Source organism: Crocodylus siamensis, chromosome 3 (assembly GCF_052110815.1).
Source record: "Crocodylus siamensis isolate JL-2025a chromosome 3, ASM5211081v1, whole genome shotgun sequence".
Lineage (NCBI taxonomy): Eukaryota > Metazoa > Chordata > Crocodylia > Crocodylidae > Crocodylus > Crocodylus siamensis.
Genome location: NC_143397.1, coordinates 123,439,719 through 123,459,400, shown reverse-complemented (window position 1 = coordinate 123,459,400; position 19,682 = coordinate 123,439,719). Strand labels below are relative to the sequence as shown.

Sequence of the window (19,682 nt, the reverse complement as noted above, 5' to 3'; positions counted from 1 at the left end):
CATGCGTTCTTCTTACATGGGGTCTTGGGTAGAGGAACAGGGGAGTTGCAGGGGTTGGGACAGGATCACAGTTTTTAATTTGAATTACTCTGAAACATGGATTTAAGAGATTTGGAAAACACACTTTGTTCCAAAAATGTAAAGAAGGTTATATAAAATGTTAGCATACACAGCTGGTGCCATTAAGAACATAATACTATAATAGGTGCTTTCCTTAGATCTAGTGATATGCATATAAATAAATCAATTCAAAATTATTAAGCAAAATGTAGTATTATGTCCCTGTAAACTGTCAGTCTGAAATAGTAAATATGCAATTATTTTTTTTGAATGACATTTTAAAAAGGAACAGATTCCAGAATCCATGAGTGAGTTTGGCCTGGTTAGCTACACACAGTTTATGTGAATACTGTGGCAACAGCGTGCACTTTTCAGTTCACTGAAGTAGCATCTCATTCATGAATCATAGAATGATCTCGCAGAATAAGGGGAAAATGACAATAGGAAATTAGAAGTCTAACGTGTGTGTGCTTCAACTGTTTCAGCTTAACATTCTAAAAAATCCCCGGGTGTGGCTTGATGCAGCTACCCAGATTTTCTTCTCTCTCTCTCTGGCTTTTGGAGGACTTATAGCGTTCGCAAGCTACAACCCACCAAAGTAAGTACACCTATACCTCTGATAGGTTATCTTCCCTGGTTGTTGTAGTCTTTTACAGAAATCATAGAGATTATAGTTCATAGAGATCAGAGAAATAGGGATGTAAGGGACCTCCAGAGGTCATCTAATCCACCCCCCTGACTGAGGCCAGATCATCTCTACTCAAACCACCCTCTACAAATCCGTAATCTAACCTCTTAATAAAACTACTGTCAACCCTGACACAACATAAGACATAACATCCTAACCAGACACAACTAAAGCAGAAGAACCATGGCAGCCATTGCCCTGCTTCTATAAAAGGTTGTTAATATACACTCAAGAGATCCCAGGTAGAAGGCCATGGCCCCTGGAAAAGAGGAAGGCAACACCCCCCTCCCGTCCATACCAATTTGTCTATGGAGTAAAATTCCCTCCTGAACCCAAATATGGTGATTAGTCTGACCCTGCATGGAGGGGTATGACCCTTTAGCCAAGAACCTCTGGCTTTAAGTCCCAACAGGAACACTGGCACACCCCAGAAAAATCCCCAGTCTTGACTCAGTGCCTCTGAAAAAGGCTTAAAAACACCCGACACATATAGCAGAAGGAGGGAGGGCAACCAGGAAAGCCCAGAAACATGGGAAATATATAGATTTTTAAGCTGTCAAAACTAGTATTTGGTTAAGATACTTGCAAACATTTGCAATGGCCAAATTATGTCCAGACTGTAAATCTGTATTTCAAGTGGATTAGGTCAGTGGTACTCAACCTTTGGTCCACAGAGCCACGCCAGCTGTCGTGTGGGTCTTCTTACAGGTCTGGAAATTTGGCAGTGGGGAAGCAGTGACAGCATTAATTGCCTGGGCAATTAATGCTGCCCTGTTCCCTTGCTGTCAAATTTTTGGATCCATGGGAAGCCCTGAAGGCCAGATAACATGGCCCAATGGACAGGGCCAGCCCAGCAAATAGAGCTGTCTTGCAGCCAGCTCTGGCACAGGGGGCTGGGCCAGCAGGTGGGCCCATGTCTGTAGACCAACCCTGGTGTAATCCCCATGTTAGATCTGGCCCACGGATCAACTCCAAGTCACGCATCCAACCTGCAGGGCCAGAAGGTTGAGTGCCACTAGATTCGGTGATGGAAATTAAAATGACCTATTTTAAACCTTGAAAGTTAATATGCCCCTCATCTAATCTTGAGCATTTGCAAGGATATACCGAATATGGCTTCTCATAGACACTTGGACTTTTTCTCAGCCATCTTTGCTTCTTAGAATTTGATGAAGACTGTGGGGAGGGATTTTATAACTGCCTTCAAATACTTAAAGGACAATTATAGAAAGAATGGAAATGGGCTTTTCTCTGTGGCCACAAAAGACAGGACTAGGAGCAACAGCTTCAAGCCACAGCAGAAGAAATTTACACTGGAGATTAGGAGGAACTTTCTGACTCTGAGGGTGATCACACATTGGAACAGGCTACCTAGAGAAGTTGTGGAATCTCCATCCTTAGAAGTTGTCAAGAGCAGGTTGGACACTACAGACACTTAGCTGAGACAGTTCTGCCTTGAGCAGAGGGCTGGCTAGACTACAGGACTTTTCTATGCTCCTAATTATTTAACATGTTATATAACAGTGCACTGAAAATATGAAGTGGTTAACTCAATACTGAGCTGTACCAAGAGCATGAAAGGTAATTCATGACCTAGAAGCTAGTTTACAAATATATCATGGCCTCTGTTAAGGCCCAGCCACCATTCAGATAAAGTTATAATAAATTATTTAGGAAGAAATGCTGGGTTTTTTTCATTCTTCTTGTAGCTGAAAAGATCCCCAGCAATGTAGGGGAAATTTTCACAAAAATGTACTATATGACAGCAAGCATACCACACTTCAGGAAAAAGTAAATTTTTGAGAAAATTTTACAAAAACAGAAAGCCCCCTGCTAAAACAGAAATATATATGCAACTTAAGCAGAGTGTAAAGCTCAGTTAGTGAGGAACAAATCTTGTTCATGAATTCTGGAAAAGTTTTTCTATAGTTTCAACTGGAGCCAGCTTTTGATCCTAAATGGAAGTCAATTACTAAATTTTTTCTACACATCATGCTGCCTTGTGTGGATAGGAATATAGACATTGGTGACTGTTACTGGAAAGAATGCAGCCCCTGTTTCTTCATGTGGGTGTATGAAACAGGGTTTCCCAGATTTCCACTGCTAACACCACTCTGTTACAAGCAGCCCTTCATCCCTACAACAAGACTAACCTATTTATTTACTGCTTCTCACCCTTTTTGAAGCTATTCCCATCACAAAACAGGGCACCCTAGCCTTCTGCAGAATGTGGGTGTTCATAGCTTCCCTTCCCTCTTGCAGCCACCCCAAATCTCACTTATGAAACTTGTTCAGCCACTCCAGCCTTATGAGGTGCTCATCTCTCATAGACTAAAGAGGACAAACTGTAGGAGGATATAGTGTCCCCTATCAACATGCAGGCCCCCTATATCTTCCTCAAAACTTTAATGTCCCAAGACTCTTTTTTCAAAGCTGAAGCATCTCAGTATACAACCCAGGTCAGTCTCCCCTTCTGAGCTGTTACATCCTGGCCACTTTTCTTAACTTCAACATCTGCGCTTGGCCCAGTTCTAATATTCCACTATAGCCAAGCAATCATGCCTCTGGTATCTAAAAACCACCACTTGCCTCACACATCCTGTTCCCCCAGGTTCCTGGCTGCCTTGTTATACCTGTGAGATTTATGGATTAAACTGTAGGATAATGATTAAAAACAAACTGTACTGCTAATAAATATATGTGGAATAACCCTGCCTTGCTTTGTAAATATAGTTCATTTTATTCTTTTTCTAGAAATGACTGTGAAAAGGATGCTGTGACAGTAGCTGTTGTAAACAGCATAACATCACTGTATGCTTCCATTCCAATTTTTGCTGTTTTGGGGTTTAAAGCAACTACTAGTTACTGGGACTGCCTGGACAGGTGAGACACTTGGTTTTTCAGATGCTGTTTTGCTGCCTAAATGTTTAGATTGATAATATGGCTATTGCAGAAACATAAACATACAAAGATTAAATTTCTACTGAATGGGAACAAATGATATAGATATAGATGTATATGAGCTGTTCCTCTTCAGTAGAAGCATAATATTTGTATGTGTATATCCGCGCACGTGTGCATACACACACACACACATATATATAATTATATAGAGAGAGGAAGCTGAATATGTTTATGGCATAAAGATAATAAAGCAGTACTGATCAATCCATAATTATTAGAGGCAAAACAAACAAACAAATACTAAAATAATTCATCATCATTGTCATCATTTTTTAATTAGTTACACCTAGAAGCTCCTTTCAGAGTTCAGTGCTAAACTGTACTAAGTGATGGGCAAACAAGTAGTTACTTTTTCTGCCCAAACGGGCTTACTGTGCAGGTTAGTGACAAGACAGCAGGTGAGAGTGAGGGAGAAAAAATGAGATAACAAGTATATGAGCATGTGTTTTACCTAGACTAGCTGTGCATGTGGCATCTGCATGAAGGAGTCAGCAGATGGTATTATATAGTTAAGTCCAATATTTCTCTCCTTGCAATTTTTATATCAATATTCTCACTTAACAATTTGCATTTGTTTTATAACCTATATTACATAAAATGGAATACAATTCCTTACTAATATTTGAAAGAATGTATGCTGCACCATAAACATCTATAGTTCTGAATGTCGCCAAATCAGTCTGCAGTCGATAATGATCCATGACAAATGAGTCTGTAATCTCAGTTTGTAATGTAGCTATAAACTAAATATATCAAAAACAATTCCTGTAAACTCAATACAAAATGCTTAAATGAGATGACTTCTCCAACAGGAACATTATTAGCATCATCAATGCATTTGATCTTCCGGAGCAAAGTATCCTGAGAGACAACTATACAACCTGGTTTGAATCCCTGAACTCAGAATATCCAGACAGAATTGCTAGTCTCAAATTGAAAAGATGCAATCTTCAAGAATTTCTTGATCAGGTACCCTACTTGCTTCCTACAGAATGGCCCTGACACCAAAATGTTAAGGACTTGAGATACTTTTGTGTCACAGGGGCACTGAGGTGCCCTGTTCCTAGGCAGGAATAAGGGCAGCTGCCAATCACAAGGGCAGCTCAGGTGATGGTTGCTGGGGCAACCATGCTGGTCAGGTGACCAGAAGGGGGCAGGGCCAGGCCTTTATAAACAGCCCAGGCCAAAGCCTAGCTAGCAGTTCCCTGCTGACAACCAGAGATGCAAGAGCGCTGCAGTAGAGCCAAACAGAGCAGAGGCGAGCGGTGCAGCCTGGTCACCCAGGCGGCTGCATCATGGTAAGGGGGAGAGAACCCTGACTGGGAAGCTTGAAGGTGGGACATAGTGGCCATAAGGGCACGGCACTTAAGTTCTAGCCAGGAGGCTTGTTTTCGGTTATAGCCAGTTGGCTCACGGCTTGACGTTTCTTGTCTGTTATTGCTACAAACCAGAGGACCGGGTGAGGCTGTAGGGGTGTGAGGAGGCCTCACAGGAGCTCCCCAGTAATCTGGGGGTTCCTGGTGCCCGGTGGGGTACAGGGAGCAGTGCCGGGTAGGCATAGCTGTTCGCGCCGGTGTTGAGGGGTGTTGACCCCAGCCCTGTGGGGCGATAAGCGGAGAAGCCCAAGTAGGGTGATGGACCATGACGGTGGTCTAGGGGGCTAGGCACGGCTACGGCTACCTGAGCCCCAACTGTGAGAAGGACTTGAGAAGCCCCGAAAGGGGAATAAGCTTATTGAGAAGCCCGGTGAGGGCTAGGAGTGCTTAAGCACGAAGAGACTGGCCTGATAGGACCCAGTCTGTACTGAGAGAAGCCCCAGGAGCGGGCATGTGTACTGAGAGAAGCCCCAGTAGGGGTGCGGACTGGAAAGAGTCCCAGAGGGGCTCCACAGTGGTGGGGACTCCAAAGGGTCAAAGGCCAGGTAAGGCTCATGCCGCCTGAGCCCAACTGGGAAGAGTACTGTCAGTAAGCCTGAGAGGGCTAATGGATAGAGGGGCGCCGGTTGCGTGACAAGCCCAGGGGCGCCTGAGAAGGGGCGCCGGTTGCGTGACAAGCCTAGGGGCGCCGGTTGCGTGACAAGCCCAGGGGCGCTGGGCAGGGCGCAGAAAGGAAAAGGACCTGATAACATCTGGAAGAGCTGCGAGGCTTGGGGCGTGCTAAAGGGGAGGTAGGAGGCACGCATAGCCCATAAGGCTGGGGGTGCACCTGGTCACTCCATCTGGAACAGGGGACAGTATCAGCATAACTCCATGTACTAGGAGATCAAAGGCAGCCTCCCATAGAAACTTATACATACCATCAAGACGTGGCAGGTGAGAAAGAGGGTGCTGGATCACCTACTTGGCTTGGCAGGGGGTGCTAGTGGGATCACGGCCACTCTTAGGCCCCACTCTGTGACATTTTGAAAAAAAGATTTAGAAAGCATAATGTTTTACTACACTTGGAAATCATATGTTAAGAATACTCTGGATGCTTACCTAACCAATCACATTTTGGTTTGTTTCTACATTTCCAACACCAGTACTGCTATAAAATGGCTTGAGTTCAAAGCACTCTGAATTAGCACATTAAAAAAAGGCTTCTTAGCGTGGCTCTATCACTAAGCACTATCCCCATTCTTAAACAGTATTGGGATTTTTCTACTTGGAGGCTACCATGGACACTTGATTCAGCCTCCTGATGTTCACTGGCACAGCAGCACTGAAATGAGGCTTGCTAAACCTCCTTGAGCACACAGCTGGTGGTCAGGCAGAGGAGAACACCCCCTCCCTCACTCCTGCTTCTACTGCTGTCTGCACAGTAGCTCACCAGTTTCTTCTGGGGGGGAATTGACAAAAATCCTATCCCATCCCATCTCCTGATTTGGCCTTGTACTAACATTCAATTCTTTCCTTATTCCTGCTCTTGTCCTTTCTCTGTTGTGGCTCTCCCCCTCACAGCACAATTCTACTCTCCTCTGTCCTGTCTCAGATCACAACATCCCTTGACCCCATCTGCCTATTCAGTTTTGCCCCCTCTCTGTTATCACTTTTACCACTAAAGTCATTTGATACACTGCTTACGTTTGGTTCCTGGAGTCCCTTTCTGCCAGTTCCACCACAGATTCTTTTCTATCTGACTTCAGTCCCTAGCACTCAATCAAAACTGCTCTTGCCAAGGTCTCCAATCTCAGACCAGAGCCCAGAACCAGCATATTCTCCTCCTCCTCCTCCTGGACCTGCCAGCCCACTGGCATTGATCCTAGGATTCCTCTTCTCCCTCTGCATGTCCTGTTTGAGTAACCTCATTTAGCAACACAAATTCAGCTACCATCACTGTGTGTGTGGCTCACAGATCTACTTTTCTATTTCAGACCTGTCCAAGCTCAAACTGTTTTTCTGACATGCCTTCATGGTTGTCTAACCATCTCTGCAAGCTCAAAACAGGGCTTTCAAATCCATCCTCCCACCCCAAAAGCCCTCATGCAACCCCCTGCCTCTTTCATGGTGAACACCACCCTGCTGCCACTTAGATGCATCACTTGGGTCTCTTCTTTGACTCTAGGTATCTATCTCTCTAGGTCTTCACATCCAGACTATATTTAAGTCTTGTAGACAAGGTTCTTTGGGTGAATCTGATACATTTTATTAGACCAACTTAAATAGTTGGAAAACAATTTTTAAGCAAGCTTTCGGGTTCAAAAACCCTTTGTCAGGCTAAGGAAGTTTCTGCAGTTGGTGTGTGCTCTTCCTGGATGGAATGAAAAGCAAAGAAGCCAGAGTCTGGTCTGGTATGCATACAAGACGGGTAGTAAGGGAAAATGTAGATTGAGGAGTCAATGGATGAGAGACAGGTTGGTGGGAGGGGAGAGAAGGGGGATGAATAGTGAAGAGATACCTGGGTAGTCAGATGTCAGACAGACATTGGCTTTATGACACAACCTATTTTAGTCCATGATTTTTAGTGTCCAGGAGGTTGATGAAGTGGAGTTCATAGGCTCATCTCTGGGAAGTATTCTGTAAGTTTTCTTTGAGGATCAGGACTGAGAGACTGGAGAGAGAGTGGTTTTCTTGTGCGAAATGTGCCCCAACAGGTAATTGGGCATTCCTGTCTTGGATAGATTTCCGGTGTGTATTCATTCTGGTGTGTAGTTGTTGTTTGGTCTCTCCTACGTATTTTTCATCAGGGCATTTGGTGCATTGGATAAGATGGATTACATTTCTGGAGGTGCAGCTGTAAGATCTGGGGATGCTGATGGCTCTGTTGTGGGGTGTAGTAATTATGGGGGCGGTGGAAATGTGTTGGCAGGTCCACTTCATCAACCTCCTGGATACTAAAAATCATGGACTAAATATAGACATTGGATTTATGACGCATTATAACCTGCCTGACATCTGACTCCTCAGGTACTGGGAGGGGAAGGGAGTTGGGCTGGGGTTGGGGCTGGGGCAGAGGCAGGTGCTGCACAGCGGGGGCGGGGCTTGGGATGTGGGGCACAGCTCCTGCTACCACGGGCTTCTGCTATGGGCTGGGACCAGGGGCTGCGCTGGGCTCTTCCTGGCAGGGGGATGGGCCACGCTTTGCTCAGGGCAGGTGGCGGTGGCACTGGGAGGGAAGGTATGGGGGGGGCTGCAGCCACCCTAAAATTCACTGTAGCTCCCCCAGCCCCCCTTCTAGCACTGCCGCCGCCTGCCCCAAGCACAGTGCAGCCCAACCCCCACCCTGCCAGGAAGAGCCTGGTGCTGCCCCCAGCCCCTGCCCACAGCAGCACCCTGTAACAGCAGGAGCTGCACCCCCCATCCTATGCCCCTCCCCAGCTGTGCAGCACCTGTCTCTGCCCCAGCCCCACACCTTCCCTCACCACCAGTGGGGGGCCAGATTGAGGCCCCATTCAGCCTAGACCCTGGGGCCAGGCTCTTCCTGGCAGGGGGGTTAGGTGGCGTTGCACTTGGGGTGGGCGGCGGTGGCGCTGGGAGGGGAGTTGCAGGGGAAGCTATGGGAAATTTTGGGGTGGCTGCAGTCTCCCCATAGTTCCCTTCCCAGACCTGCTGCTGTCTTCCCTAAGTGCAGCCTGGCCCAGCCCCACCCCCTCCAGAAAGTGCCCAGTGCCTCCTTGGCCCAGCAGTTACTGCTGCTGATGCAGTCAAGGTCTTGGAACATATCCCTATTTGTTATCTTGTAATGTGGGTTTTCTTTATGAGAATTTGAGTTATGTGCAGGTTTTCAGGAATGCATGTACTACATAAAGCAAGGGAAACCTGCATTTAGAATTCATTTTATTATAGTGATTGATGCACTGGTAAGCTTCCAAAGTGCTTTACAACTGTAAATATAGCAATAAAACATTGTGTTCAACTGATACCTACCCTTTCATTTTAATCACGGATTTGGGGTTTTTAATCAGAATTTGGGATATTTTTTTATCGGGGAAAACCAGGATCTCTGGTATTCACATAGTTTTCATTGATGACAGTCATCTTTCATAGATCTGCAGACCACAGGTTGAAAACCACTGCACTACAGAAGGGGGAGCCAGTGAAGGGTTGCAAGAGAGATGAGTGACATGAAAGCTGTATTCCACAGAAAGTTCAGAAGAGCTACTCATTATGTAAAGCATCTGCAAAGCAAGGGATTTATTTAGGGGGCTGAATTTAGGTACTCATCTCCTCAATTCATAGATTTTATGTCCAGATAAGATGACTGTAATCTAGTCCAACCTCCTGCACATTACCTGGCATAGGACTTCCCCTAATCAGTTCCTGCTTTGAGCTGAGCTGTGCTTGAACTAGAATGTATCTTTTAAAAAAAATCCAGTCCCAAACTTTGACTTCATGGCTCAGAATTTGCATGTACCATATATGCACATATATGATAGTGCAACATGTTTGTAAAATAAATCTAAGTGCTAAAATGCCCTATTATCTATTTGTCTATTCCACAGAGCGCATCTGGAACTGGCTTGGCCTTCATTGTTTTCACTGAAGCAATTATTCTGATGCCTGGGTCACAGGTCTGGGCTATCCTGTTTTTTGTAATGTTATTCAGCCTGGGTCTGTCTTCTATGTTTGGAAATATTGAAGGAGTCTTTACTCCTCTGATGGAGCTTAATCTTATACCTAAATCTGTGCCCAAAGAAGCTATATCTGGTAAGACAACTGTTTTTGTTTCTTTGCTTTTCTCCCAGAAACTCATTAATGCTTACCTATTTAATACATATTTTTGGGGGGGGATTTGTTATCTAAAATATTTGTTCACAATGCAAACAACGAATTGGCTCACCATGTAAGGGTATTGGAACTGCATAATTTGCTTTCTTAAGTGTTTTCATACCAATTGGATAGCATGGTTATATCAGGAGTTGCCTGACTGCAATCTTATCCAAATCCTTCAAGCTCTTTTTCTTAACTTGTGATCACAGTTGAGTCTTGGAAAAAATGCTGCTAGTCTTGGTATGAGTTTCATTTTGTGGGAAATGTTACAAACAACTTAATTTTTCTAATGAGAATCATAGACTTCATAGATTTCATAGACATTAGGGCTAAAAGGGACCTTGGAAGATCATAGAGTCCAGCCCCCTGCCCTAAAGATCATAGAGTCCAGCCCCCTGCCCTAGGGGCAGGAAGTCAGCTAGGGTCAAAGGATCCCAGCAAGATAGATGTCCAAATATTTCTTAAAAGAGTCCAAAGTAGGTGCTTGCACCACCTCTGGAGGGAGTCTATTCCAGGCCTTGCGGGCTCTGACAGTAAAGAAGTTTTTCCTTATGTCCAGCCTGAAATGATCTTGGAGGAGTTGGTGACCTTTCGATCTTGTCATCCCTTGGGGCGTTCTGGTGAGCAGGCATTTCCCCCAGATCCTGATGTACTCTCCTTTTATATGCTTATAGGCAGCTACCAGGTCCCCCCTGAGCCTGTGCTTTTCCAGGCTGAAGAGTCCCATGGCTCTCCACCTCTCATCATAGGGCCTGTTTTCCTGACCTCTGATCATGCGTGTGGCTCTCCTCTGCTCTCTCTCTTCTCCACATCCTTTTTAAATTGTGGAGCCCAGAATTGGATGCAGCACTCGAGCTGCGGCCTCACCAAGGCCAAGTACAGAGGGAGGATGAAATCCTGGGATTTGCTTGAGAAGCGTCTATGGATACAAGCCAGAGTTTTGCTCGCTTTACCAGTTGCAATATCGGATTGATGGGGGGTCACAATTGACCACAAGATGAATTGAGCCAAGTCCCTTTCGGCCATGACGCTAGCAAATGTAGCACTACCGAGCCTATAAGCGTGCTGTGAGGTGTTTTCCTCCAAGGTGGAGTACCTTGCATTTTTTGGTGTTGGATGTTATCAAGTAATCATCCACCCATTTTCTGAGCCTGTTGAAGTTGGCCTGGATCGCCAGCCTATCCTCAGGTGTGGACGCTTTACCACAAAGTTTGGTGTCATTGGCGAACTTGGCCAGTTCGCTTCTGACACCAATGTCTACATCATTAATAAAGATGTTAAACAGTATAGGCCCAAGGATGGAGCCTTGGGGGACCCCACTGGTCACAGTGCACCATGATGATTTACTTCCATCTATTACCATTCTTTGGGTCTGACCTCAGAGCCAATTCCCCACCCAATTACTGAAGAGTTGTTCCCTGAAATTGAGCATTGCTTCAATTTGGCTTTTCTGACTGGAGCTTAAAGATGGTATTGGCAAATGGAAATGGATCCCAAAGACAGGAGAAATCCTGTTATAAAATAATCTGAAGCCTGTGATAACTTAAAAGAATGTCTTTTGGTTTTCATAATGCCCTTTCTATCTTTGAAATGCTCATGGAATGAGTATTGCCTATCATGTCTCTCTTCTAGTCTTCTGTTGCACCTAGATGATATCCTTATGTGCTCAGAAACTGACATATTACAAATTATCTGTGATATAATAAGGGTGTTATTCTGAAACTGAACTCAAAAGAAATGTGAGCTATTATAATATGAGGCAACCCACCTCAGGCATGCAATTAGTAAGGAGGGGCTTTCCTTTGGCGAAAAACAAAAACTGAAGCTGTGTAGATCGAGGTAATCAAAGTAGTAAAAGAGCAAAAATATTAGTCACATCATTTAAATTCAGTACTTTGGTAATGAATGCATCTATTTTTCTTCAGGAGTGATATGCCTGATTTCCTTTGCATCAGCTCTGTGCTTTACTCTGAGATCTGGGAGTTACTGGCTCCATGTTTTTGATAGTTATGCAGGTTCCTTGCCTCTACTCATCATTTCTTTCTTTGAAGTAACTGCTGTGGCATATGTCTATGGGATTAAAAGGTATGTTTGAAACAAGTTTGGATTTTTTAAAATTCCTATATCTTTCTGAATATCACATGGAGAAAAACATGGATGTATTTTATTGATCCTTGAAGTACTTATCACCATGATTATGAAAGTGAGTAATTTTTATAGTTTCCTATCTATTCCATTTGTCAATGGGCATATACAATATTAATTAAAGATGCTTAAGATTTATTGGGGGAAAGACGAGGGGGGCCTACACCTAGACGCAATATGAAGTGCCAAGGCCAAATGGTCTCTTAGTTGAGGAAATCCTTATTGCCATGTGGATAGGGAGTGCCTTTATGCTGTTGTATATTGGGTATTTAAGGCTATAGTGTACAATTCTGCTTGTTAAAAACTTTACAGTCATCACCAGCTACTCTCCTCAGGGCAGCATCCAAATGCTCAGACTGGGTGCATCTACATGTGCAATTAATTCAAATCTTCTACATGAGATGCTACTGAACACTAGCGTGATACTACTGTGCATCTCAAGCCTCTTAGGAAGAGGAAAGGGGAAAAAAAAATCACACTGTCCGGGTTCCCTTCTCAGGCAAATGCACCCTTCTATACTGTTCATGGCTCTTCGTTACAACTGTTAGCTTGTAATTTCCACCCTTTAACATTTGTGTTGTTTTATAGTTTTACTCAATGGCATTGGTCGCTTGTATTAGGTGATCAAATATGCAGCTGGTATACATCAGCTGTATCCTTAGATCTAACCTAAGGCTGTTGTTGTTTAAGTAAATTTAGGATAAATTTGTAAGAAAGTATGAATATGAGTGGACACTTGCAGAGAGGACCTCAACAAATTGGAGGATTGGAGCAAAATAAATCTCATGAGGCTTAATAAGGACAAGTGCAAAGTCCTGCACTTAGGACTGAATAATTCCAGCACTGCTACAGCCTGGACTGGCTGGCTGGGCAGCAGCTCTGCAGAAAAGAACCTGGAGGTTACAGTGGAGAATAAGCTGAATATGAGTCAACAGTGTGCCCTTGTTGCCAAGAAGGCTAATGGCATACTGGGCTGCATTGGTAGGAATGTTGCCAGCTGATCAAGGGAGATGATTATTCCCCTCTGTTCTGCACCGGTGAGGTCACATCTGGAGTACTGTGTAGTTTTGGACCCCTTCCCTCCCCCACTACAGAAAGGATGTGGACAAGTTGGAGAGAGTCCAGCAGAGGGCAGTGAAAATGGTTTCGGGGGCTGGGGCACATGACATGAGGAAAGACTGAGGGAACTGGGCTTATTTCTTCTAGAGAAGAGGAGCCTGAGAGGGGATTTAAAAGCAGTCTTCAAGTACCTGAATGGGGGTTTGACAAAAGATGGAGCTAGACTGTTCTCAGTGCTGGCAGATGACAACAAGGAGCAACAATCCCAAGCTGCAGCAAGGGAAGTTTAGGTTAGATATTAGTAAAACATTGCAACAGGTTACCTGGAGAGGCTATGGAGTCTCCATCCCTGGAGGCTTTTATGACCAGGCTCGACAGGCCCTTGGCTGAGATGATCTAGCTGGGAATAGCCCTGCTTTGGGCGCGGGTTGGACTAGATGACCTCTTGAGGTCACTTCCAACCCTAATTTTCTATTATCCTATGAGTTCTTAATATGCAGCAGACAAATTTAGAGGCTTGGAAATGTATTTTTTTTTTTTAAATCAATAAAAAAAGAGAGAGAAATAGCAGCCTTGTGGATATGAAAACAACTGTAAACTTTGTTTGTCTCACAGGTTCAGTGATAATATTAAGTGGATGACAGGACGACAACCAAACTTGTACTGGCAGGTGATGTGGAAGATCATCAGCCCTCTACTCATGCTAACTGTTTTTCTGGCCTTTGTTAGTATTCAAGTACAGAAACAACCAACCTACGGTGCCTGGAACCCAGAATATGTATGTTCGCTAATATTTTCAATCTATTTATTTACAAAGAATCAGTGTTAGAGTCTCAATCTCTTCCTAAGTTTCCAAAATTGTATGCACCCAGCTCTCTCCAATGTAAAGGAGCCTGAAGCTCTAAAGTCCTACCAGGATTGCATGCTTTTGGTTCCAAAAATTAGTGTGTGGGAAAAATTGTCTCATTATGCTCAAAGGTATGAGTTGCAAGTGCTGCCATATCTTCTCCATTAATAGTTTTGAACAGAGCATTTTTCCCATGAGGTTTTATACACGCATTGGATTTCTCAGGACTGAGCTAGTAATGCACAGGTTCACTCGACATACAATTTCTCTGAGACATCCCAAAAGGAGGTGCCTTGACATGTGATAGTAAGAGATTGCTACAATGAGAAGTTAGAATTTTCAAAGGAATTGAAAGGAATTTAAATGCCTCTCTCATGTAATTTCAATGAGATTTGAGTGTCTAAATATCCTTTAGAGTCACAGGTTATAAGGCCAAAAGAGACCATTTGGTCATCTAGTCTGACCTCCTGTACAACACGTGTCACAGAACTTCCCTGAATCTATTCCTGTTTGAACTAAAGCAGGTAAACGTTTAGAAAAATATCCCATCTTGATTTAAAAAATGGCCAGTAGTAGAAACTTCACTACAACCTTTCATAAGTCATTACGGTGATTTATTTTCATTGTTTAAAAATGTGCCTTACTTTGAGTCTGTGTCTTTTTTGATCTATCAGCTCTTGTTATATCTTTGTTAGACTCAAATTTCTGTTCCACATGGGTACTTATAGACTGTGATCAAGTCACTTCTTCCCCTTCAAAATAGAGTGAGTTCCTTAAGTCCCTCCCTGTAAGGAATGTTCTTCATCCACAAATCATTCTTGGGGCAGCATTCTCAACCTACAATTTTTCAATTGTTGCTCTTTCTATTTACAAAGCAAATCATTATGCTTTGCATATCTACTAATAACTGCAGCTTTTCTGTCATACTGTAACCTAGTTACCTTAGAGACTGCTAAATGAAAATAACAATACTATTACCAAAAAAAAGCCCCCAAAACCTAGTACAAAATCCCCAAGTATTTGAGGATATTGTCTCAAAAAATGTGCCTGTAAAGGTGTCAGGGCAGATTTCTGTGTTTTATTATCTTTTCAGTAGTTATATTCCAAATCTGCTCAATTGTAAGCTAAACTGGATGTTTCTTTTGTGATGTCATCCTAAGACACGGGGGTATACCTTCACTGCAGAGTTACCCAGTCTCTTAGGCAGGTGTTTCTCCCAACCCTCCATCCTACTGTCCATCACACAAGCCTTTCAGCCAAGTTTAATGGCCCATTAAACACAGGATTACTTATTTTTGAGCTGATGACCCACCAGCATTGCAGTGAGGACATAAACAGAATCATTGAAGTGCTGATAATCCTGCAGTGCCTTCCCACAACTCCCCCATGTGCCCAAAAGGACAAACAAGTTCTCCCACAATGCACTAGGTAAGAATCACTGGTTGGCTCAGCTTCCTTGAGCAGAAAAATACTATGGGATATTCCTTCATAAGCTCTAGTGACACAACCAAGTGAGTGAAGCACCAGTCATGACACTAGAACTTGCGTGTGGCTTATCCACATAGGCCAAATTAATCCAAGTGCTGATCCTCTGAGCCCACTGCAGTGAAGGCACACCCCAGGAGTTAAGCAAGGTTCCTCCCCTTTCACATAGCATCACCATTAAAAATAGATCAGCAGGCAAAAATGCTACTGAAAGCTGATCTTCAGATTATCTTCTCATTTATACCTAACCAACTGATTGGCCTTCACTGGATTTGTGGAGCTGTAACTGCTGGGAGATCAGGTCTAATCTAGGCCCAGGATTTTGTAGCAACTTTAATGATTTGGGATAGGGATCTGGTTTACTTTACCAAAATAGTTAAATTGGCACAGAGCCTAGTGTGAATGCAGCTATTTCAGTATAAAGGTGCCATATACAAGTAAAACTAAATTTATAATACTTAACCGTAATAGTATAAATGGTACAATTTGTGTACAGACAACCCTATAATAAACCACTCCCAGAGGATTTTCGCAGCTGCTCAAATGGAACCTGTAGTCCTGACACGTTATTACAAAAGCAAGCATGTTCTGGTAGCAATATTTTCTTTAGACCTCAAGGAAGCCTTACATCCAGGGGCTCTGTGGTACCTTCTTTGAAATGTTTCTAGTTTCCTGCACATCTAAAGCAGTGGTTCTCACCTTTTTAGACTCAAGGCACCCCTTGTTTGACTTGAGGCCCCTCTCATTTATCTCGAGGCACTCCTCAAAAAATGCCAGCTCTTACATCTCTCATTTTTTGACTACAGCAAAATAACAGAGCAATTGCTAGCAGAAGGCAGCAATGAAGTCCTCATGAAAAAATTGGGAAAATGTGGCCTCAACTACTTTGTGGTCTGCTGGCTAGGTAACTGGCTCCGTGGTAGGGCCCAGAGAGTATTGATTGATGGAACTAAGTCATCATGGTGAAGGGTGATCCATTGTATCCCTCAGGGTTCAGTCCTCAGACCAGTGCTTTTCAACATGTTTATCAGTGATTTGGATTCGGGTATTAAAAGTGAACTAACAAAGTTCCCTGATGACACCAAACTATGGGACAGTGTGGTCATGTTCAAAGGCAGGCCAGCAATACAGGCTGACCTGGACAGGCTTGCAAGGTGGGTGGACCTCAACCAGATGGAGCACTTTACATTTCTCTGTATTAAACAACATCTGGGGAGAAATAATCTAACACACTTACAGGCTTGGCAGTGCTATGCTTGCTAGCATCACATTGGAACGAGACCTGGGTGTTGTGATAGACAACAAAATGAATGTGAGCCAGCAATGTGATGCTGTAGCTGGCAGAGCTAATCAAACAATGGCATGCATCTACCAAGGCATCTTGAGCAAGGCTAAGGATGTCATCCTCCCTCTCTGCTCAGCCTTGGTGAGACCATAGCTGGAGTTTTGCATCCAGTTCTGGGTGCCACACTTCAGGAAGGATATTAAGAAGCTTAAGAGACTCCAAAGGGGGGCCATGCACATGATTAGAGGCCTAGAGACCAGGTAATATGAGGAGAGGCTGAAAGACGTGGAACTGTTTAGCCTGGAGAAGAGAAGACTCAGAGGGGACTTGGTAGCAGCCTATAAGTATATCAAGGACATGCATCAGGGCCTGTTCACCAAGGCCCCCCAGGGGAGGACAAGAAATAATGGGCACAAGCTGACTGAGGATCGCTTCAGGCTACACATAAAGAAGTTCTTCCTTACACGTCGAGGGCCGAAGGTTTGGAACAGGCTCCCCTCAGAGGTGGTACACCTCTGGTGATCTTCAAAAAGCATGTTGATACCCAGCTTCCTGGGGTCATCTGATCCCAGCAGTCTTTCCTGCCCAAGTGCAAGAAGGCCAGATGCAATGATCAGTAAGGTCCCTTCCAGCCCCTAACAACTATGAAATCAGGGTTTAAATCAGTAGCTGAACATCACACAACAGGGACAAAGCAATTTGTAAGATACCAGTAATATTGTCATAGCCATGTATCCAATCGAAGACAAACCTAGAGATGAGCTACATTTTTGGATGACTGGGATATTTGCCAAAAATTGTAGTTTTAGCAAACCTACTTGTCATTTTCTTTTTGCTAAATTGGTGGCTAGTGTGAATGCCCGGAATCATTTGGTCCTCAGTGTGTCCAAGAGAATCTGTTTGCATATGAACAACTTAGCTCTCTGGTGTAGACAGGCCCTTTGAAAGGAATAGTAAAGAGCTGCATTACCAAGGATTACACGTCCCTGAATTTCTCACTGCACAGACAGCATGACAAATAGAAAATCCTGCCCTCTCATGAAGCTTCTCTCATCCAGCCTGCAAATTCTTGGGGCAGTGTGGGGGCTGCATGCTTGGCCCTGCCTCTGCTCTCATTTGAGGAGCTATTTGCCATGAGGAGTAGGAAGGGGAAGCACTTCACAGGCCCCTGGTACACTTTCATTTAATGTTGCAATGCGATCTAAACCCTAATCCCAACAAATGCACCTTCTACCAGACCACATGTGCATGGCAAGAAGACATGATTTTGGGGTTGGGGATCAGATCCTAATTGTGCCGTTATGACTTGCCAATGCCGGGGATTCCCAGGGGGAGCAAAGTCAGAGCCAAGTGTCACAGCCCTGCACACGGGGCCAACAGCTGACTGTCAGTCTGGTTTGAGACCTTGGGCGCTCTGTGGACTGGGGGTGACAATCAAATGATTGTCAACCCCAATCTTGAACAGTCCTAACTCTGGTTCACCTGGGGCTGGCAGGACAGTCAGCTGATTGTGAAAACCCTGTTCCTGAAAGCTCTGGACAGGTTGCTGGACACAGAGGATCAGAGGCTCCAGGCAGGGGGACTCTAACAGTTACCCCTACCAGAGAGTTTAAAACCTCCATTTGGGGGCTCTGGCTAGGCTGCTGGGTGTAGGAATAAGAGACTCTCAGTGGGGTCATCTGACAACTCTGGCCCAGCTGCTGAGCACCTGGGGTCAAAGTCTCCAAGCAAGGAAGCCCCTGGGCTCCTCTAATCCCCCATGCCCAGAAGCTTGGCCAGAGCTGCTGGAAACAAGGTTTAAAATCCCTGGTGGAAGAAGCCCTTTGACTTCCCCCGTCCCACCCAAACTCAGACCAGGCTGACAGTCAGTTAATCGTTGGCCATAGCCACATGTTCAATATCAGGAGTTGTATAAACCAGCCATAAAAATGTTCTGCGTTACACATGGAACATTTTTACAGCTCATTTAAATTTTATAGTGTCTTGTGTTTTTAATATTTGTTTGCAATAAAGTTTATATGTGAAAACCTACTGGGTACTAGTTTCAATGAGTGGGTGTAGTTAGTGTCATTGGAACTCATAGGTCTAGTAGACAGAAGATGTAAAGAGTCTGTAATGTAAAGCTATAGGATGACATCTCACTTATTGTTTCTAACTTCACAGAAAGATTTCCCTGCAAAGGAGGAGAAGCTCTACCCAGGCTGGGTGGTGGCCATTTGTGCGCTGTTGGCAGCCCTTCCTTCCATATGCATCCCTGCAGTAGCACTCTATCATCTGATTAAAAGAGTGGTAGGAAGGCAAAAAAGCAGCATGGACTCAAGCCTATGAAAACATTCACATAGCACCTCAGGAAACTAACAGTGCTTTTTTTATAATGTTTGAAAATGATTGTGCACTCATTTTAATTGAAATAAATAGGCTAAAGTCATTGAATGATATTTTCATCAGTATTTCTCTTTAAATCACTGACTGTATCATGTGTTTGGAAAATTTTCTCTTTCCTCAAATTTGAGTAAATTACTTTACGCCAGTGCCCCCAGGCACAGTACTAATACAAGTTGGAGACTCCCTTCTGTGTTGGGATGGAGGCATCTATCTGTTGGCCTGACCTGTTACCTTGGGAGATCTGCTGCTTGCTCAGAACCCAGATCATACCGGAGGGATTACCAAGACTCATCTGGCCCTCTGACTACTATCCCATGCTGTTTATTCATGTGGGCACCCATGATATTGCCAGGGAAGACCCTGAGCGGATCAAAAGTGACTACAGGGCTCTGGGTGCAAGGGTGAAAGGGATGGGGGCTCAGATAGTGTTTTTTGATTTTTCCAGTCAAGGCAAAAGGCCCAGGCAGTAGTAGGCACATCCTGCAGATCAATGCATGGCTGTGTAGATGATGTCACCAGCAGGGCTTTGACTTCTTTGACCACAGGATATTGTTCCAAGAAGAAGGATTGCTGGGA

General features: G+C 44.2%; 1 protein-coding gene across 2 annotated transcripts in view; it reads left to right on the top strand.

The window, feature by feature from the left end:
* LOC149868762 (sodium-dependent neutral amino acid transporter B(0)AT3-like) overlaps positions 1-19,154 on the top strand; it is a 53,111-nt gene extending 33,957 nt beyond the window's left edge. For both annotated transcript variants that reach the window (XM_090039126.1, XM_090039127.1), the window contains 7 exons: positions 546-658; positions 3,503-3,631; positions 4,525-4,681; positions 9,633-9,837; positions 11,826-11,985; positions 13,720-13,882; positions 18,885-19,154. In XM_090039126.1, the coding sequence (XP_089895252.1) occupies positions 546-658; positions 3,503-3,631; positions 4,525-4,681; positions 9,633-9,837; positions 11,826-11,985; positions 13,720-13,882; positions 18,885-19,049 (1,092 nt within the window). In that variant the 3' untranslated portion in view covers positions 19,050-19,154. The remainder of the gene's footprint in view (positions 1-545; positions 659-3,502; positions 3,632-4,524; positions 4,682-9,632; positions 9,838-11,825; positions 11,986-13,719; positions 13,883-18,884) is intronic.
* Positions 19,155-19,682: the final 528 nt, after the last annotated feature.